Below are 22702 nucleotides of genomic sequence, written 5' to 3' on the forward strand. Positions count from 1 at the left end.
CCTGAGGGAGAGGATGAACTTGGAATGGGCGTTTAAGGAAGGAACAAGGTAACTGACGACTGCTCCACCACACTGAGAGATGATTTCAGGGGCTCTCTGCTACCCATCCCTTCCCGAGCCACAATGCTTCCTCTAAAGAAAGACTGCCAGGGATGGTGAAATCTGTAACTATGTGGAGAAGGTGGTGTAACATGGCAGCGTGCATGCATGCATGCATACATACATACATACATACATACATATATACATATCCATGTGAATGTGTATTTAAGTATCTCTTGATTATCTTTAGAATACCAACACAGTACTAAAACACATGAAATGTCTGTGCCTCAAGCATGATCTTCAGAGGAGATTTCCATGTGGATTATAGCCTCAAAGGCCAAAAATGGACAAGAGTGTCTGTCGGTGTTCAGAAACTTGGCTTGCATTTGGAAGACTCAGCTCCTGGTCTGGTAGCTTTTGAGAGACCCCAGCTTCTGTAGCGCCCACAGGCGAGCTCATGTGGTCTCTCTAGAGGTACCATCTGGATGTCTGGATTCTTCATTTCTACCAGTCCTTGTTGGCTCCACGAGTAGGTGTGATCATTATAATGTGATATTCATACAGTTAATTTTTTTAAAGTTTAATTTCTCTTCAGTTTATCAGTGGTGGAATCCCTGCTGGCATGCCATTTAATTTGCTCCCCCTGCTAATGATGATTCGGAAGCTTTTCAAAGAAATGATTATATGATAATACCCAATTTGATGGTGGATTCGAGCCATCATCTACAGGGATGGGATCATAACAAAGCTCCCTGGGGTATCCATCCCTGTAATGTGTCCCAGGAATCTGACCGCATCTGCTGTGCTCTGGGATATAGAGGAGCGAGAAGAGGAAGGCGTAACCCTTTTCCTGGGCCAGAGGCAGACAGCAGACCCTGGGCAAAGGCTGTGGGAGGGCACAGGCTTAGTAATTCGGAAGAACACTCACGGTGCTGGCTGCTGCATATTGAGATAGATTACGTGTTGAGGAAAATCATTTCCCACCAATCACTGACTAGCTCAGACACCCAAAGCTAGTTAGGCCAGCACTAGAATGAACACCCAGGGGTCATTTCTAGACAGAATACTCTTTACCACCTAGGTACTGCCGCATGTTCATACACAGCACGGCGCTATTCTGAGCCCAGGGCTGGACCTGAGCTATAGAGACCTACAGGCTTGCTGCTTTGTGTCTTAGTTTCAGCATAATGAGACAATTACAGCAGGTAATGACGTCAGACATTTCCTTTTATTGGCTTTTAGGAGACTCCTTTTGGAAAACCCGGAGGTACTGGAGACACTCATCTACAACCTCCTTGAAGAACGTGGTGAGAAAAACACATGTGGATACATAAAGCTACATCTCTGAGCAGTGCAGTTCTGAGCAGTGTTCAAGGCTAGAAGCGCTTCTGCAGGGCAGACTGGATATTCTTCAGCAGGCCCCACTTAGCTCGGTTCTTCCCACGCCCATCTGGTGTTACCACCTGCAACAGGAAGCAAAGAGTGCATGGGACCGGCCACAAAGGGACACCAGCCCCTAGAACACAGGCCCACTCCTTACACCCTGACAACTGTGGAAAGCCTGAACGGCCCGTCCCCCTTAGAGATGAAGAGACCCAGCCTCAGGGTAGCACAGAGCTTTCCCAGCGCCCACAGTTGCTGTGTGCTGGCATCGCTGCTATACAGATTAAGTTTTACTTCTTTAAAGGCAGTTCATATAACCAGATGTGGGCAGGCTTTCTTATAGAACCCCACTCCAGCCTCTGGAACGTTCTGTTTCTTTCCCATCTCTCACCAGTTCTAAGTTTCAGCCGAGGCGTTTGGTTTCTTTAGTAAACTTGGAGTGACCTGCTCTGGGGAAATGACAGGCCTTTTGTTTGTTTGGAATCTCTGTAGTCTCGACTTTGCCTGAGGCAAAGAACAGGTTCTGAGAGATGTGCATGAAAGATGAAGAGACCTTAATTTGTAAGATGCTCAGTCCCCCCCCCCCCTTTTTATACAAATGGGAATGCTTTGTACTGACTTTGGTAAGTGAACGGTCCATCAGGACCAGCCACAAAGGGACACTCATCTACAGCCTCCTTGAAGAACGTGGTGAGAAAAACACAGATACATAAAACTGCATCTATGAGTAGTGCCGCTCTGAGCGGTGTTCAAAGGCTAGACGCGCTTCTGCAGGGCAGAGTGGAATCAGTGCTACCTGGGGAAGGCGGACTGTACTGGGCAGCAGGATCTTCTCAGTAACCTCAGAGCTCAGCTTCATCGTGGTTGCCATAGCTTACTTTGAAGGTGGTGGGCCTCTTCACTTCTCTGACCTGGTAACATTACCATCCCCTAATCCACATTTAGTGAGAAGGTATTTAGGGACAAAAGTTGGGATGAAAGATCCCACTGCCCATACAACATTGATGAATGAATACATGGGGGTGGGTTGGATTTGGTGGAGAAAAAAAAGAAAAAAAAGCATAAAGTTTCTATGATAATTTTTAAAATCCTTTATATTTATATTGAGCAAAAATAGAGGTGATACATAGATATAATCCTGATAACGATGAAACAAAAATATACGATACATACAGAGCTACTGGGGATAGTGGAAGAAGCCTAATGGTACTGTGAGTTATGGGGTTTGGAACTTCATTAAAAAGTAGATATTTTAAAGTTTTGTCTTAAACTATAGTAGGGATCTTTGAAGACACAGACTGGATAATGGAATGGACAGAGGGGGCTGAAGAGTGTTTATGAATAAGAGAATCAGACAGAACAGAGGCCAGAAGAAGCAGGAAGACAGACTTGAAATGCTACTGGAATTGAAATTACAGTTGGTGTCTCCTCGTCCCAAGAGCCTGACTCAGCACTCTCCAAGAGGATCACGCTGGAGCTGCGTGATGGGGTTGTTCTGGGAAAAGAGAGGCGCGTGAAGGCTCACCAGCTCCTGGAAGCTCGATTTGAAAACCCGATTCTAGAATCAAATAGAAACAGTGCGGGCACACAGTGATGCAGCCAGTTCACTTATGACCACAGATGCAATCGTATAAGACCAAACCTAAGGCAACGGAAACAGCTGTTACAGTGGCACAGTCAAACAATACGTGGTGATAACCAAGGACTTAGTTCACGAAGCTTAGTAGAATCCAGCATCAGAAGAGACAACCATAATGCTGGGAGAGGCTTAGGATAGAGCTTGGGCTTAGCATGAGCCAGGTCCTTGGGTTTAGTTTCTAGCACCATAGCCAAACCAAACCAAGAAAAAAAATCATAATTTACTTCATTAATAATGACCTAAAGGAGAAAAATCATGCAATTATGTCAAACCATGCGAATAAATAATTTTTACGCACAAGCTCACAGAAACCTGGAAGTCAGAGGGCCTTTCCTTAACTTAAAGGCTATAAACCTAAAAACTTAATAAAAACCATTAAGACAAGGGAGAAAGTTTAGCATCAGCAAATGACAAGTGTATCTGCTATCACTGCTGCCATTTTATGTATGACTCAAGGCTCTCGCTAAAGCGATTAGGAAAGCAAAAGAAATATAAACTCAAAGACTGTGAGGGAAGAGATAAAATCACCATTACTTATAAATAATGAGATTATATACCTGGAAAAACAAGTCGAATCAAATAATAGAGTCTATAAAGATTTGCCAGAATTCAGATTTATCTACAGAGGACAGTAGTTCCACTGAGCCAGCCATCTATTAGGAATATACTAAAACAAAGAACAAACATTCAGAATATAAGTTTGTGCACTATTCACTTTTTTATCTTTCTAGATATATTTAGCGGGCACAATGTCTGTTGATATACATACGCATGGTGAAACATTCCAATAAGCAAATCAGTAAATCTATCTTTTCATATAACCACTGGCTTACTATGTGATTCTGCATCTAAAATCATAACAAATTTAGCACACATGACACGGTGTCATGCTGTTCATTAGCTCGTGAAACTACATAGTTTACCCAGGAACATGGGGTTGAAGACCCCAGAAAACTTCATAAATGTTTGCATAAATGTTCAGACATACGGCAAACATATCAACTGCCTTCCAATTAATTGCTCACTGGTTTTCTAATCAAATTCTGTCTGGATTTAAAAAAGAATTTTAAAAAAAAGAAGCACAGTGAGTTCCTTCAAAATTTGTATAAATAAATCAGCCTCCAAGGTTAACTAATTTAGGTTTTTAAAAACAAACAAAGGTAATGGGGATGCCTGGCACTTTCTCATAGCAGCACAGAGCTGACGTTAAGAGCCAGTCAAAGCAGAGAGGTACCTGCGCAAGTGGAGGCTCTTATATGCTCTACTCAGCCTTTATCTTTGAACGTTTTCACTCCAGTTTGAGACAAAAACCTCGAGGCTTCCGTTCTTCGGTTCCAAACCCCATAACTCACATCACCCTTAGCTGCTTTCACTGCCTGGTGGCTCTGTGTGCAGCTTACAGTTTTCAGTTCACCTTGATTGGGGTACATGTATATATTATCTCCATTTTTGCCCAGCAATAGCTGGTATGTCAACATATATACAATGTTGTCTTTACCTTACATGCATTTCTGCTTTTTTTTTTTTTTGTCAAAGCAGAAAGCATAATGCTGAGATATACTAGGGGATTCAGAAACGAACCCCTACATATATGGGTAGTGAATATAAGATCACAGCAGCACCTTGACCCTACTCTATGGAGTTAAGGCAATCCTGGGCAATAGCATCAGTAAATAGGCTCAGCTGTGGAGAGAGGATACTGCTGTTCTTGGCATTACATTCAAAGGTAGACTCTGTGTGCAAAGAACTTGATAAGCGAAACTACAAATTTAGTAAAAGGATATGGAGGAGATTATCTTTGCACTCTAAGTCAAGGCAAGGACTTTTTAAACAGCACCCCAAAAGGTCAAACCAAAGGGAAAAAATTGTGGCTTCAATATATCAAAGTTCAAGACTTCTGCTGCTTTGTGGAGTACAATATGAGCAAAGGTGATAGACAAATATCTGAGGAGTGGAAATATCAGCAGTGTCTAAAAGCATCATCTGGACTATGTGGCATCCCGTGATTCACCAATGGAGGGGTGTGTGCAGTAGAGAAGTGGGCAGAGGGCGGGCGTGCTTACAGAACGAACCCTGGAAGGGAAAAAGCATTTGAAATGAAGTGTAGAAAATGATGTCAGATGGCATAGCTATCAGGGAGAAAAACAGAAGAGATCTTGATAGATGCAGGTGAAACATAGGGTTTAAGGGCCCTCTTTTCTTATGGAAATAGCCATGGGCGTGGCCAAATGAAGTATACCCCCTATTTCATGACTCAGAAATTTCAGTCATAGTGCATTTCTTATATGAGATGAATTGTATCCCTCTGGATTCACATATCGTTATCCTAATCTCCAGCACCTCAGATACGATTCTGTTGGAACAAGGTCTTTAAAGAGGTAATGAAGTTAACATGAGGTCATTAGCCCAGCTGCTATTCTTACAAAAGGAATCGAGTGTAGACCTTAGGGATGTGGACAAAGATCACTCCGGAGCACAGTGGGGAAGACTTCCCGTTGTCTAAGGGTCCCTGAGCTATAGCAACTTGTTACTGTAGCTCTACCTGACCCATACCAAAATCAGAGAGATTTTATGCCTCCGTCCCTCCTACTAGCTGTCACATGCTGCCTGTCACAGCATTATTGGAGGGAACCTGGGTGTCCACACGGAGCAGACTGATGGCATGCAAGAAACACATACACACTAGGATGGATGGCATAGCATCAGCAATTCAGGGACAAAATATCCATAGTGATGTAGATCAGCAGTTCTCAACCTGTAGGGACACCTTTTTGACCATTCACAGGGGTCACCTAGCACCTTCGGAAAACACCGATATTTACCTTACATTTTGTATCAGTAGCAAAATTACAGTTATGAAGTAGCACGGTTGGGGGGCACCATGACACGAGAAACTGTATTAAATGGTCACAGCATTAGGAAGGTTGAGAACCACTGATGTAGGTGGATCATTCAAACACAGTGTTTAGAAAAAAAGGGTAAGGGGAGAAAAGATGAATATAACGCTCTTGTGTGGATTAGTGACATAGCATTACATATCTTATAAAAACACACAAAAGCAAAGAGATACAAGTAAACCCTTCTTAGGACAGATATTATAAACTAGAATATAAAAATCAGGAAATGTCCTGCAAAAATCAGTACAGATGGTTGAGAGGTATAATATCAAACAAACCTTGTAAACACAAAGTTCAAAAGCAAACCAGACTCAGCCTGAGATGGAGTTATACTTGTTCTCAGGGGTCAAGCTTCTCTGGCTGCAGGGCGGGTAGAGAAGGACCAGGAGATTGACTTACAGGTACATTTCGGGTTCTTTGGAAAACAGTAAGCCCTAGGTCACAGAGAATTGCAAAGTGTGTCCGTTCTTCAGGGCCCGGAGCCACTGAGCGTGAGCCTGAGTAGGCATCTAGGGAGGAGGTGTCAGTCCTGCAGGTGATACAGTGTCAGCCACATGGGTTGTCCTTCAACCTCAACCTTTAAGATGTATGACAGCCTGCGGGGAGGAATGGTCGGGGCTTTGTGGCAAACAGGCCGCCCTGTTCTGTGTCCAAGTCCCAGCTGCCTCGCTGGCTCAGGAGGGGGCCCTGAAGAGACCCAGGGAGACTAAAAATGGCTGCTTGAGCACATAGATACTGAGGGACTGACCAATGGAGAAGGACTTTGAGACTGCCTGGGGACATGGGCGTCTGCATTCTCGGAAGGGCTCTAAAGACCCAGGAAAGCATCAGTTAGTGAGCACTGCCAGGCTCGAGGCTTTACCTTTAAATCTGATGTAATTTAGTAATCCAATTTATAGATTTGAGTGGCAGGACCCTCAATGGACCCTCACATACAACTTTGTCTGAACCCTCGTTCCACAGCAAAGGGGACCTGAGGATAATTAAGTGAGCTGTTTGGGAATGGGAGATTTTTCCATCATCATGGGCTCAGCGTTATAATAGCTCCTTGGGTGGGGTGGTGGGAGAGGCAGGTAGAGGCAGGAGGGAGTCTGAGGGAGGTCTGGTGGTGGAGAAGGACCTGGTTGGAAGTTGATGTCTTGCAGAAGGAGGAAAGGCTCATGAGTTAAGAAATGTGAGTAGCCAGGAAAAGGCAAGGGAGCAGGTTCTTCCTCGGAAACCCCTCCACAGGAGAATCCAGACACTGAAGGCTTTGATTTAGGCAATGGGAAGCATTTTGGACTCCCGAGCTGCAGAAATGCGATGAGTTGTGCTGCTTAGCAGCTAATTTGTCACAGTCCAAGGGAAGCACACACACAGATGTGCAGTTAGGCTAATCAGGATTGAAGGCATGTGGAGAGACAGTGGAAAGAGGAAGAGGTGATAGTTAGGAATGGGAAGTGGTCAGTGGGTAGACCCACGGGAGGATCAGGAGGAGAAACGGAGGCCAACAGACACGGGAACTGCGCAAAACACATTTATCTGTCCTCCAAAATAGACCATTGAGCTCTCTGATGTTAGAGGCTTCGAGGTGGAAACCATGAGCAATAAGGAACCAGGAAAACCAACACAGTGTCCATTGTCATGGAGTTTGGTCAGCTGGTGGTGCTGGGATTGGACTCAGGAACATGAGCCCTAATCCAAGGCTCTTTTCAATATGTAACTGTCCCAGTAACAACAATGGATCTATCAAATAAACAGCTCTCAGGCTTTGATAGCCTCCTCCTCAGTCAGGTGTTCCATCTCCAGGACTGAGCTCACTCCTAGATTTATTTACTGTTGATTATGGTCTGGGAAGCTCTGGCTCCTGGCTAGAGCCCTGGCTGTAAATACGCACAGACCTAGGTTCAACTCAGCCCCACCTCCTTTGCTTCCTCCAGCTGAGCTTCCTCCTTGTTGTAAAATCTGAGTATCTGAGACCATCAGTGATAATGGAGATACAGTGTCTGACACAGATTTGACCTTCAGATGAGACCTTTAAAGTGTTACATAACTAATTTTCTTGTTTCACGTACTGCACTATGTGCCAAAGAAAATTTCTTAAATAAAATCAACAAGTCTTAGGCTATGCAAATCAAATATAAAAGGTTCTATTTCTCGTCTTTTATAAAGGTCCATATGACGGAAGCATGGCGGCTTGGATGAGAAATGATTATGCTACCTCCTTGCAGCATTCAAATGAAACCTTTCAGAAATATGCATAGCACCAGTGCCAAAGGAAAAAATTTCGGTTTTATAGGAAAGAGCTAAAGTCATTACTTTTATGAAGCTTTATAAATGTCATTCAAACACACCATCTTATTTTCATTTGCTGTTGAAGCCTTTACTTATGCAAATCATGACAAGTGTTAAGGAAGCCAGTGTTTCCTCTGGAATGCTAATAGAACCACAAAGAAGGGCGGAAAGAATTACTTCTGAAGGAAAAATCTATACCGTAGCTCCTTGAGTCGGATAACAATGAAGCGTCCAGAAAACCTCATTAATTAGGGTTCTGCTCATTTAGATATTGTATGAAAAAGCAAAGAGACAGGAACGCATTGCCCTCTCTTTCATCGAGGGCAAATTAATCGCATAAAGACAATTTTAAGGAGATGCTATTCCTTAACTGGCTGTATAAAACATTCCGTTTTCCGGCATCTTATGATGCTTCGCGATTATTAATTTTATTTATCAATTTATTTCTTCACTCCTTAATTTAGACATTCACTTGTATATCCATTTGTTTGGTTACATTTTTACTCATGTATTCGTTCAATAACCGTTAAGAAGCTGCTGTAGATAAACTGCTTTGGTAAGCACCATAGCAGGGAGAAAGATGAATTAGGCAAGAACTTTGTTTGCAAGGAGGTCACAGTGTGAGAGAGATGAAGAGACTCCAGAGGGTAAGATGGCAGACGGATGACAGTCCTCGATTTCTCTCTCCGTCCCCAATCCTCACTCCTAGAGACGACAGATGATTCATTAAAAAAATTAATAACTACTGAGTGCCCTTCATGAGCAAGACATTTTCGAGGGATTCTAAAAGGCTGAGAAGGCAGATGGAATGAGATTAAAGGAAAAATCCATAGTCAGAGCATAGAGTACAGTTTGTAGTAATGGTTGTGAAGCTTTCGGGCTCTGGAGTGAGGGGCAGACCAACAGGCAGCAAGGCTGGCTGAGGAACAGCTCAAGAGCTGCCAGGTAGGAATTCTCATCACACTTCCTGGGTGTGTGTCTGACCTCTGTGGGAAGGGGAGGGAGGCATGACAGCAGGTGGTATGGGGATAGTCCCACTCTGCAGATTGCATACACCTGCCCTGCCCTTATTTCCCATTCTTCATCATTATTAGAGACAACGACCAATCAGATTCTTTCCCTCAAACATCTGACCAAGTAGCTAAAGTGTGATTAACCATACTGTTGGGTACTGAGCCACTGGATCACTCAGAGCAGGGATTGAGACTATCCAAAACTACATGAAAGCTGGATTTAGGGGAGAAGAAACTGAGGGGTGACCAAAATGAGGGAGATTCAGAGAGAAGCAGACAAGAGAGGAGGAGAAGAGAATGGAGGGGAGGGGAGGGGAGAGAAGGAAAGAGGAGGGGAAAATGGAAGAAGAGAGTAAGAAGGAAGCAGAGGTGAGAGGAGGGAGGAGAGAAGAAAGGAAGGGAGAAAAGGGTGGGGAGGAGAGGAAAGGGAAAGTGAGGGGACAAAAAAGGAGGAGAGGATGACAACTTTCTAGTTTGTGTGGACATCAAATCAGACAGACATGTGTCTTCTAGATGTATCTTAGAAGAAGTCTCTTGAGGCTGTAAGTCTTCTTCTAAACCCTAACTGAATAGGCACATCCTTTTTACTACTTAAAGAGCCTCTAAGACTTATTGAGATTCCAAAGAGCATCTCCACAGTTACATAGTAAGAGAGCTCTTGGTAGTTCTGGTATTCTTAATATCAATCCAATGACATTCATGAGTGTATGTCACTTGGGAACTTGAAGAGGAAACAGCTCTCCAATACAAAGAAGAATAGTTTGTCTCCTTGCTTTATGGAGCTCACCTGAATTGTTCAGTGTCTGTTTTTTAACTCCCAGATGAACCAAAAATAATTTTAGTATAAATATGTCTTAAATATTACATGAGGTGTACTTGTACCACAAGTTTTATTTGCTGTCTGCGAGAAATTCTGATTTAACTGGCTGTCCTGCCTCTGCTAAATTTCACACCTCGTCTTTGTAGGGTGTTTGTTTTTCAGACAGTAATTACTCTTCTTCGCGTACAACCATGGCGTGTTTACTAGCCCCTGACTGTGGTGGGAATAAGGATTAAGCTTGGTTTTTAACTCTGAATTTCTGTATTCTAACATAAAGCCTAGAACAAGTGGTTTTGGGCTCAGCAGAACCTACCATCATCAAACCTGCAGGCTGCTTCCTCAGTCTGCATAGGTTGTTGGAGACCAGCAGCCCTGCTTCTGGCTGAGACCAAAGTAGTTTTCTGGGCTAGAAGGCAGAATTCTCTGTTGTTTCAGATGATCTTTAAGCCAATTCTGAACTCTATCAAGGCATTCCCATTTGAAGGGCCAGAGAAATGGCTCTGCTGGCAAAGACTCTTGACAATAAGCCAGACGACCTCAATTTGATCCCCAGGACCCACGTGAGAGAAGTTGAAACTGACTTTTGCAAGTTGTCCTCCTCTGACATCCATGCGCACACGTGGCATGCATGTGTGTGCATGTGTGCATGCATGGGCCCCTCTAATAATTTTTAAGAATCAAGAAGCCCAAGTAATAATAATAATAAAAAAACTCTACCTAAGAAATGAATGTAGACAGTACCTTGCAGATGTCACTCCACTGCCCGGGACCGTTGTCGTTGATGGCTCTAACCTTGAACAAATACTCTGTGTTGGGGGTGAGGTTGTGCAGCTCCAGGTTCTGCTGCATGATGTCCCGGATTTGTCCACAGAGCTCTGTTCGGACATTGTTAGGAGGGGTGGTAACGAGCTCGTAGAATTCCATCTCAAAGGAATCCACGTCCTCTGTTGGGCATGTCCAGTAAACCTAGGAGAAATGGGTGTGTGAACACGGCACAGATACACATCCCTCTGCTGTCCTTCCCGTAAAGACCTGTGCTGTTGGCTGTGTGCAATCTGACCCCATCGTCTATTGCTGCTGAGGGCTTTGAGTTAGATCCTGGGTAAGGGTCTTGTGAAGCTCTGGAGAGGCCTGGTGTGCTACACATTATGGATTTCGGGAACAGGGGGTTGTTATTCAGGGTTCTGTTACGGTCAGTCGGCACAGAGGCAATGGCCGTGGATGTGGTTTACCAGATGCCTTTCGTGCATCAGCGCTCACATCAGACACTTCTATCTCCAAATCCGGTAATCCTCAGAAACCTCCAGAAGGCAGATTTCATCCTCCCACTTTATAGGCACAGAAAGGATACATTTGGCAAATTCCAGTGAGTCACAGACCATGGGAGAGTGACACACTTGTCCCTTAGCCCTTTATAGTGTTCTGGGATGCAAAATATTTCCTTCTCTACTCATGAGGAAATACTCAACAATGGAGACAGAATGTTTGTACTCAAATCAGAAGATATGAGCTTCTGAGAAGAGATTCAGTAACAAGTCTTAAAGAGCAGATAAGATTTGACATAGAAAAATTTATGACAATAGTGTTTTCACATTTATTGTGTGTGTGCACATGTGCGTGTGTGCATGTGTGCACTCACACCATACCAAATACCATGGAGTACATGTGGACGGTACAGGATGGTTTGCTGGACTCTGTTCTCTCCTTCCACCTCCTGGGTCCTTGAGACAGGACTGAGGTTGTAAGGTTTGGTGGTAAGTGCCGCCATTTTGCTAGCCCTAAACTTAAAAAAAAAGTATTTTAAAATCACATTTCAACCTGGTGGCAATGGTCCACACCTTGAATCTCAGCACTTGGAAGGCAGAGGCAGGTGGATTTTGAGTTTGAGGCCAACCTGGTCTACAGAGCAAGTTCCAAGACAGCCAGGGATACACAGAGAAAACTAAAAACTTTGTCTCAGAAAAAAAGCAGATTTCTAATACTTTTATTATATTTTTGGCTACAGTTAAATGTCATAGGTATAACTAATGCATAATTTTATGAGTACTAAGTAAATTAACCCAGCAAGTAAAATTAACTAATTTTCTTTGTTTATCCCAACAAACACATTTTTGATAACATGCTTTGGAAATGTAGAAAAATATAAGAGAAGAAGATAAACATCCTCCTAATCCTTAGGTTGGTTCATTCCAGTGTCTCTCCTGTTGGGAGATGCCAACATACTAATGCAATGGGATTGCAGGGCTTTGACTTGTTCTCTTAATTACACTTCACATATTTTATACCGTCAAAAGTCTGGTAAGGCACTGTCTTTCAGACCTCCCATACAGGCCAGCAGGAAGGCTCAGGGAGCCAAGCGGTTGCTGCTAAGCCTGACAACCTGAACTTTGACCCCCAGGATTCCTTCAGTGGAAGGCAAGAACTGACTCACATTGTCCTCTGACCTTCACATGTACACTCTCTCTCTCTCTCTCTCTCTCTCTCTCTCTCTCTTACATACACACACAGACTCTTTCTCTCTTACACACATATACACACATATACACACAGACTCTCTCTCTTACACACACACACACACACACACACACACACACACAAAACCAAATAAAATAAATACATGTAATGAAACTTAAAAAAAGAAATCAAACTGTTCCAGAAATAACTGCCCTCTTCTATATAGCTGAGTAGTCAGGTTTTTTCTAGTTTTATTTCAAATAGATGCTACAATGAATATTTTGGGGCATAAATCCTCATCTGATTTTTTTTTGTAATTTCTTAGGAAGGGAATGGGAATTTGGATTATTTCTAGAAACCAAATTGAATTTAAAAATCTCTAGGATTTTGCAACTCATACTAATAACTTTTAAGACCAACTTGAACATTTTGTATGCAGAAACCCTGAAGATTTGGGGATGATGTCAAAATAGACTTCATCATTTTCATTGCAGAGCACAATGAATCCTGGGAAAGGCCCATGTCATGACTCTAGAACAGGGGTCTTCATTATTTATTATTACTATTGTTATTATTATTATTATTATTACTATACATTAAATCACTGTCTGGTCATAGGTGAGGTGGCAGTGACTTGTCTTGGTTGTCTGCCCCCTCAAGCTTATCCGGGGTAAGTTTAGGCAGCACAGGTACCTTCTCCAAGCTGAAGAATGGAACAGAACCCACCAGGCCTTTGCTTCATATCAGGAGCTGTGGACTCTCTGTAAGCCTGAGTTGGCACTGAGCTGAGACCCACTGTCACCAGAGTTCACTGATGTCACCTGTACTCTAGGCCCTGCAGGTTCAGGCATATCTTGGGTGAAGGACAGGGAAGAACACTGTGTTGTGTTTGAGGGTCTCTAGAAAGGCTCTGTTCTACCTCATACAGCTCTTGTGATATTAGTTTTAGCCTCTGAAGCAAAGATTAAAGTGTCTTGAAGAACAGGAAGATAAAACTCGGACTCTGCGTGATCTTCATTTTCTTGTGTTTAGACTCTACCACTAAAGTGCATTCTGCAGACAGCAGCATTGGTAACACATAGGCTGTGAGAGACAGACTCTGAGGCCCTGAAACTGGATTGGTATGGGAGAATTGCTCAGTCAGTAGAGCATGAGACTCTTAATCTCAGGGTCGTGGGTTCAAGCCCCATGTTGGGCACCACTCTGTTGTAGGAGGAGCAGCGGGCTGTGTCCCACCGCCTGGCTAACTTAGACCTCCAAAATAACCACACCAAAATTGTATTAATTAAATTACTGCCTGGCCCATTGTTTCTAGCCTCTTATTGGCTAACTCTCACATATTTGTTTAACCCATCTCCATTAATCTGTATTGCTACTTGACTGTGGCTTATCAGAATGAGTCTAACCAGGGTCCGTCTTGGGCAGGAGAAGCATGGCGTCTGCCACACTGCCTTTTTCCCAGCATTCTGTTCTGTCTATTCCGCCCACCTAAGGGCTGCCCTATCAAAAGGCCAAGGCAGTTTTCTTTATTCAACCAAATGAAAGCAACACATAGAAAAAAGACCCTCCTACACCACTGGATGACACAGAGTCTACCTTCTAACAAGTCTTCAGGAAATGTTGGTGTTTGGAAACCATGAGTCTAGACATCAAGAAGTCTATTATCTTTGGCAGAGGATCAGAAGATGAGTTTTGCCATATGGAAGCAGGCCACAGACTAACATGGGAGATATGTCCCTGTAGGAATCACGAAAGAATCAAGAAACTCTCTAATTCAATATTTAGTTGCCCAGCAACCCTTTGCCTCTCTGAATTTGAATAAGGTACTCCTTAAGCAACTCAGTTTAAGCTCAGGTGGATTTCAGAGAGATGAGAAGGGAAAGACCATTTGTCCACGTAAGTTCAAGCAGGCCAATGGCAAGTCTTGTCTTATCTGTGAGATGCCCTACTTTCCCCATGGCCCCTAAAAGAAAAGATGGATATCATCAGGGAACTGGAAATTCCCTGGGCATTGTCATTCCAATCTTTTCAAACCATGGGGAGTCTGAATTTCAGAGAGGTAGCTGTTGAGAGGAGCATACAGCTGGCAGCCAGGGGAGACTGCATTTCTAACCCATTCCTGGACTGCTTCCCACTTTCAGGATCTCCCAAGCCATTTTGAAACTTGCTTTGGTTCCAACTTGATTCTCTTATTTTTTGCTTCTTCTTTCTTTTCTTAATTAAGTAATTAATTAATTAAAGTTTTTATTTACTTATGGTATGGTGGGTATGAATGTGTGTATGTGAATGTGTGGTCACTTGACTTTTACGTTAGTGTGAAGATCACACTAGAGGTTGATACTATCTTCTTTTTCTCTATCGCATTATTATTCTACTTCTTTACTTATTTATATTTATTTATTTCTTACACAATGTCACTGAACTTGGAATCCCACTATTTCCACTAGACTAGCTGATGAGAAAGACCCTGGGATCCCCCTGCCTCCACCCCTGCCTCTCAGCACGTTTCTCTTTCAGTCAAGCAGGGCTGGGGGTTTACATGCACCTATCACTGTGATTCCATTACCCAAATGGACTAAGGAACATTCAGAACCCTACGTTATTTGGCTAGGCTGACCCGGGGTCTAGAGGAGCAGATTCAAGCAACCACATTCTAGAGGCCAAAGAGGTATGGGCAACCTTTTCTGACCCCCTGCTTTCATTCTGTGCCCCACACCATCCCTTTATCTTACCTTGGCAGCTCTTGGATACACCAGAGTCTGGTAGATGACAATTGGGCCCGGGGGCTTCACAGAGGCGTCATTGAATGAGTACCAGTTGTGGAAGCTATTACTGTTCTGTGGGGGCTGGGTCTCCCCCGTGGCGCTCCAGTAGGTATAGAGGCCGTCAGTTGGTTTGGCAGGCGCAGCAGACTGAGCCCTCCCAAAGGCCTCTATTCCCATCTTGGCCTTGTCGTTAGCGGCAGTGAAGGACATCAAGGAGGAGCTTCGCTGGTATATCTGCTGGTTGCCAAAGCTGTGGGTGCTGAATGTGACCTTCCTGGTGATCATCATTTCTGAGTGGATAGGATACTGGGAAGGGAGAGAGTCCCCCGAGGAGCAAGTCTTCTTAGGTCCCGTGGGAAAGAGCTCGTGGATGGCACTGGAGAGTTCAGCAAAATCCAAGGGGATGCAGTGTAGGGAGTGCAGCCGCAGCTGAGGGTCCGGCCTGAAGGTGTTCTGGATGCCCTCCTCGATCTGGTCCACTAGGATCTTAGCTGACTGCAGAAAGGCCACCTGTCCCGTTTCCTTCAGTGCTTCCTTGGAGTAGGCGATCAGGCCGTCCATCTCGTTCACCTTCATGGTGGTGATGTACACGTACTTCTCGATCTCCTTCTGCCTGGACACCTCCAGGTTCTCTATCTGCTCCATGATGACCTTCTCTTTCTCTTGAAGGATGGCTCGCAGTTTCAGGAACCCGTTTCTGATCTCCTTCCGCTTCGCCTCCTTGTCGGCTTTAAAGCTGCTCTTTAAAATGTTGAATTCCATCAGGTCGTTATCAATTTCATATCGGACTGAAAAGCAATGAAGTTGGCTACTGTGAAAATTTTCATCTTCCCAGATGTCAAAGCCCTGTCAAACTGGAGCAAATCTCCGCAGGCTCAAAGGAAACGACTGGAGAGAGGGGAAGGAAAGACATCTGGAGGTGGGCTGACACAGGCTAGGACAGGCTTCTGAAAGAAAGGGCCCTCTGTCCTTCCTCTCCATGTCTCAGGTATAATTTTGCCCTGATTTACGTTTCTCTTGTAGCAGAGAAAGAAAGAAATTTCTGATGGCTGCTCAGTGCTGCCTTACAAAGACTGGTCTGGAGATCTTCAGCACTGACAGTGGGCTCCTCCTGTTACTATGTATCCATTAGCAGCTCCCTGTAGGTAGCCCTGGGGCCCCACCCCAGCTACCCAGCATTCTATGTGTAGAGGTGTCTTGTCACTAGCGCTGGTGCTGGAGACTGGGTGGGGATGTGACTCACTGGCTGCCTTGTGCTGACCACTTTAATTAAGCACAGCTGTCTTATCTATGGAGGGGATTTTAGCATCTACCCTGTATGATCATTGGGACCGGACATGGAATATTCCAAAGGTATCCTGGCTAGTTTTATGTCAGCTTAAATACATCCTGGGGTCATGTAGGAGGGCTCTAACTCCCTGTGGGTGGTGCCTTCTGGGTAAGTGGCCCTGGATGGTATAAAATCAGAGGCTGAGCAAGCAATGGGAGAGCAAGCCATGAGCAGCATTCCTTCATGGCTTCCATTTCAGTATATGCTTCCAAGTTCCTGCCTTAAGTTCTTGCCATGATTTTCTTCAATTATAGACTATGATGAGGAAGTGTAAAATAAAGTAAATCCTTTCCTCTGAGTGGTTTTTGGCCATGGTATTTTAGCACAGCAATAGAAAACGTAATTAGGAAAAGGCTTGACAGTGGTGGCACACACCTTTAATCCCAGCACTCGGGAGGCTGAGGCAGATGGATCTCTGTGAGTTCAAGGCCAGCCTGGTCTACAAAGTGAGTTCTAGGACAGCCAGAGCTGTTACATAGAGAAACCCTGGCTTGAGAAACAAAAGCAAACAAGCGAACAGAAAGGAAAAGGCTTGTATGGCCCTCTCTAGAAGGAGCCATTTCCCTAAATGGATTTCGAGGTCTCACTGGGGACGAAGACATGTCTGGCCTGGTGGAGACACACTCAGAAATTATGAACACTTTACTAAAGTTTATGAAATATCATTTACTTGGCTCCAGTATAAAAACCAGGGTCAGTTCCTCTGTAGAAATTGTATTCTATAGCCAGTATGAATAACTGTGAACATGCAGGCAGAAGGAAAACAGAAGCTGGGCAGAGTATTACTGGCTGTTTTGGAGTTTTTTTACTGTTACTATGTATCCATTAGCAGCTGCCTGAATTCCTGGCCTACAACTTTGACAGAAAGGTCATGGTAGATACCTTCAACTAAGATGACTCTCAGGATTAGATTAATTATTCCCCCTAGAAACCAGGAGGTGGGAGATAAAAATAACCTCCATGTTTAGTAACAAACAGAACGTCAGACTGGAGAAAACTCCTCATTTTTCCCCTTGGGGAAACGAGGCCAAAGTTCAGGAAGATTGTGACAAAGACTGAAAGAGCTTTATGAACTTATACTCCACAGTGGTGACCCTGCCACCGCACCCTGCCCCGCAGGCTGTGGAGAGAGGCTGAGGGCTTGTTTCACAAGGCTGACTCTGATCACAGCAACCCAATGAGGGAGCTACCATTATCCTTCCCATTTTATAGATGAAAAAACTGAGTCACAAAGACGCAGTGACTTAGTGACACTAATGGCTGGTGTTAGCTGTCATGGACGCCATGACAGTGACTTGCTGGCCATGTCAGGGTCTCCCAGTGTCTGGATTTTTCCACCACATGGAGTAAGGCTCCCTAACAGGTGCTCCACACCAACTTCCGACCTTTTCCACAGTGGGGAGTTACCCTGAAGGGGAGTGGGAAACCGACCAGGACCTGCTTTGAACTTGGCAATGGCACTGAAGAGGGCTGCAGACCTCTCGGAGCAGGCATCTATGAGGCTGACCGTGTCATGGCCATTGTGGAAAGCGATCTTGCAGAAGGTACAGAGCAGCTGGTTGTCGCTGCGGCAGTACTCGGTGATGCGGCTCGATGGGTGATGGATGCAAATCTTCTCATCCTGGTCCTCGGCGCTGGTGTCCACGAAGACGTGGTCCTGCATCGCCACGTCCGAGTGGAAGGCCTTGAGGCAGTCGTTGCACAGGTTGAGGCGGCAGGTGACACAGCGCTTGTAGGCAATGCGACGGCTGCGGCACACCTGGCAGAGGATGGGCCCCGAGGATCGGTCGAAGCGCCACTTGAGGTAGCCATGCTGCTGCATGTAGCGTTTGGTGAGGCGCCCGCGCAGATAGTTTTCTGGAAGGTGCATCTGGTGGCTGTAGGGCATGCAGTGCGAGCGGTTGCACATGGGGCAGATGAGGATGAAGAAGTTCTCCGTGACCTCGGCATGCTTTTGCAGCTGCCGCAGGCACTTCTCGCACAGGCTGTGGTTGCACGGCAGCATGAAGGAGTGCAGGCGCAGCCGGTTGCACATGGGGCAGGTGAGATGGCTCACCAAGTGGCTGCTGGCGGGCATGGACTTCGGCTCCTCCAGCTGGGTGTCGCTGCTCCCTATGTGGAGGGCGGTCTTGGAGCTGAAAGGAAAAGCAAACACGGGTGTCAGGAACACACTCAAGAACCCCAGAAGGCTCTAGCCAGAGAAATGACTCATTGGAATGGTGACGAAAAGGCTCCTGCTTGCTGCCTGGCTCCTTGGCTTGCCTTCACTCTCTTAGTAAATAAACTCAGTAAGGCATTTGGTACCTGCCCTGGTACCCATGCCACAGCGTTTTTAAAGATGATTAAAGCCGAATTTAATGCCTATTTGGACTGAGTACAGTCTCTGGATCCAGCCCGAGTCCTGCAGTGCCCCCCTGCTAATTTTAATTTTGAGGGAAGAAAAGCAGCAGAGTGGTAGCTGTGGGGTGTGGTCAGCTGGGCCTGGATGTTCCACTGCACGCTAGCGACACCACAGAGCATCAGCAGGGGACAGGGCCCCAGTGACTTTGATGGACCCGGGTGGAACTAATACCACTGCGTGATTCTGCAACTCAGACCAGAACATTGTCCAAACCACAAAAATAACCTCCCACCCTCCTGTGCAGAGGAACGTGAGTGATGACGCCTGCTCTTTCTCTTTCCAGAAGCAGATTTGGGCTCCGTATGTCCTAGCTGCCTTCTAGACAAGAATAAGAGACCCAACAGATTGGCTGTATTCTCACTCATGTGAACCCCCGTCCTGCCGTGGCCTGTGATGCCTTCTTACCCAGGTATCTCACACTGGCCTGGAGTGGGACATTCCCGCTTGATACAATGAATCAATAAATCTAACCTTGCCCAATTACAAGGGTGCTTTTTGGTGGCTGTGCCCAGAATGCAGTTGACATGACCATTACTGTTGTATGTGGGGCTGAGACATAGGGAGGTAGTAAAGGACCTTTCTAAGACAGCAAGAGACAGTCTGAGCTGTGCTAAAACCCCTGAGAGCTGACTTTCAGACCATCGGCAATACACAAGGGTCCGCCTCCGGGAAACAACAGAGGATGGGGCAAGGAACTTTTAGAGATGCCCGTTTAGATGACATTAATTGTACATGTGGTATCTGGATGGACTTCTTTGATAAAAAGATAAGACTCAGAATCAGTCTATAATAAATGGAGACAACATAAGAGGTGTGTGTGTGAGAGAGAGAGAGAGAGAGAGAAACAGAGAGAGAGGAGAGAGAGGAGAGAGAGAGAGAGAGAGAGAGAGAGAGAGAGAGAGAGGAGAGGAGATACTGTGTGAAGAGAGAGGGAGCAGGACTAAGAGACCTGTTAATGGCCCAGGGAACTGGAGTAATTGTGCATGAGACAGGGAGTGGGGAGGAGAATAAAGCCAAGAAAGCTAAGACAGACCAGAGTGGGCGAAAAATGAGGATGCTGTGCAGGATTGGGCGGGAAAGAGTCTGGAGACCAGGAGGACAGAGTGGGAAGGCACGTACCAGTGCATCTGAGCTGACTCCTAGCATCGTATAGCATCCCTGCCCACCCTCAAACAGACTGAGGCTCAAAAATAGGCGTCTGGGCCCCTAGGTTCTGTGCCAAAGCAGATCCCAGGCCCAGCAGCTTTGCCGTCCTGCTGACATGCTCTGCTGCTGCTTCTCTGCATGGTTCAGCCCCTCCTAAGTGCTGCCCTGTTCTCACACCTGCATTCTAAGCTTCCAGGTCCCATCCTCAGCACCACCAGATTCTTCCCATTAGAGTCACCCGATGGAGATAGAGCTCTCACAATTTTGAAGTCCAAGTTGTACCCCAAGATCAGCGAAAAATAAAATGTCAATGGGTGGAGACCAAACGTGAGTGTTTTTAAAGATGCCAAGGGGATTTCAATGCACTTCTGCTTTAGGGAGCCACTGATGTCCAAGGTGTCTGTTTAAAGCAACAATTTCAGCCTCCCTCCTGCTACCTTACAGGACTGAGCTGTGATCGTCCCTCCTCTGTGGAATCCCATCTTGTTTCTGAGTCCCCTGACATGTGACATAAGAGCTGAGTGCTTGATGTGGGGGTTGCTACCTTACCAAGTGGTTGAAAACCCGAGTGTCATGACTTCGGATGGGAAAGAAGGGGTGACCGGCAGATTAGGGTTACCTCTGCAGGTTATTAGGGTCAAAGTGGCTCCTTAGAAATTCTTACTCTTCAGGTAAATGTTGCAGTTCACAGGGAGCTGAAGAACAGTTTGCATTTTTTTTTTTTTAAAAAATCATTTAACAGGCTACAGACCACATACCATATCATGCTCTCCATTTTATAATATGGCATTTTTAAAACGTAGGAACCATTGATCTAGCTCTGGGTTCAAGTCATGATTCTACATCTTGCTAGCTGTGTGGTTCTGAGCAATTTAGAATCTCCCAGCTTAAATACCCTCCTGGGTCCAGTGGCCACAGGGTGAGGGAGAGGAATGGTTCCATAAACAGTGGCTGGCAAAGTTGCTGACCAGTAAATATCAGCTATCACTTGATTGCAAGATGAAGAACATTTGGAGGTCAAAGGACATGGCATGCAGTCACATAGATGATGGAGCTTGGGTTTGGGACTTGGGGTCTATACCACCCGGGGATGTTTAGTGTGCACTTAACTGCTGCAAAATCACCATTGATTTTTTTTTCCTAGGTAGAGAGCACTCTAGGAAGCCCTGGTCTGTTCTGGGGTCCCTACAGCTGGCGTGCGTTCCCCAGATTTTCTTTCCTCTTTCTTGATTGCTTTTGGCCAACACAAGCACGCGATGTGCGCAGGCAGCACTTACGAGATCCGGATGCTCCGCAGGAGCCCCCTTCTGAAGGTGATGGTGGCATTCCGGCAGCAGCGGCTCTCGTAGTAGTAGCATTTCATGTTGGTGCTGGTCGTGCAGCAGTACTTGCAGTTGGGGTCGTTGGCCCAGGAGCAGCAGCACCAGTGGCAATTGGGGTTCTCGGCGCAGGTGCAGTGGCAGAACTGGCAGTTCCGCTCATCCTTGTAGGGGCAGGGGAAGCAGGTGCAGTTCCGCTCTGAGGTGAAGATGAACTTGCAGCACAGACAGGAGAAGAGCCGAGGACAGCACCTCTGCCAGGTGCAGCACGGAGAACACACGCACATGGCCGTCTCCATGGCTCTTAGTCTCTGGTGCTAGGCCTCTAGGGTTTTGACAACTTTCTCTACCAGATTCCTGAGGTCACGTCTCCCCCAGAGGGATCCTTGCCCCCTCTAGGGAGGCTGGCAGTTTGGGAGTTGTGGCAGGAAGCTGGCTAGTTTGCGAGGCCTTTGTAGGTGGTGTCCCTTCTAGGAGGCTTCTGAGCTGGCTTTACCTATTTCAGTCTGTGGACATTTGCTTATGTCATAATCCCTGACTCCCACCATGCCTCAACATGCTAGGTAAGAGGAAGGCACCCAGGGCCAGTATTTGGCACGGGAATGCATACTGGGTGTTTGCCATGCAACCAGCTCCACGGGAATGGTGGCACCCTGACCCTCCTGGAGACCTTAGCTGCCACCTGTCACCCTCCGAGTTCTCACAGAGTTTTCAGGTGTGATCTTTCTCCTTGGTTGGTACTTTTCCTGATATTTGGGTATGTTGACTTCAGGGTTTGTTTTCATTGACTGAAGGACTGGTTAGAAATGCAGACTGACGTGTTCTCCTCTTCCATCAACAGAACTCTTAGACATAGTGTTTACACATAGTGGCAGTGTTACAGTCACTGTTGGAGAAGGGACAGAGACATGGGTTCTCTCGGGCCATCCCTTCTTTCAGTGGTCCCTGTTCATGAGGCGTTATGCTAAGTCACTCACAGATTTAGGACCGCAGGCTTTGTTTCTTCTCATCTGTACCCATGCCCCACCCCACCCCACCCTGCCCCGCCCCACCTCACCCTATCCCACCCCACCCTATCCCACCCCACCCCACCCCACCCGCCCCACCCCTCCCCGCCCCACCCCTCCCCGCCCCGCCCCACCCCACCCCATCCCACCCCACCCTATCCCACCCCACCCCCCCCCACCCGCCCCACCCCTCCCCGCCCCACCCCTCC

At 45.9% G+C, this 22702-nt stretch overlaps 1 protein-coding gene across 1 annotated transcript; it reads right to left on the minus strand.

The window, feature by feature from the left end:
- Window positions 1-1421: 1421 nt before the first annotated feature.
- On the minus strand, window positions 1422-21785 carry Trim42 (tripartite motif containing 42). The gene is made up of 5 exons (XM_038321081.1): window positions 21445-21785; window positions 18058-18755; window positions 15258-16078; window positions 10813-11037; window positions 1422-1508 (listed from the first exon to the last, which is right to left on the minus strand). The coding sequence occupies exons 1-5, from the start codon at window positions 21783-21785 to the stop codon at window positions 1422-1424; spliced, it is 2172 nt and encodes a 723-aa protein (XP_038177009.1).
- Window positions 21786-22702: the final 917 nt, after the last annotated feature.

This window comes from Arvicola amphibius, chromosome 3, assembly GCF_903992535.2.
Source record: "Arvicola amphibius chromosome 3, mArvAmp1.2, whole genome shotgun sequence".
NCBI lineage: Eukaryota > Metazoa > Chordata > Mammalia > Rodentia > Cricetidae > Arvicola > Arvicola amphibius.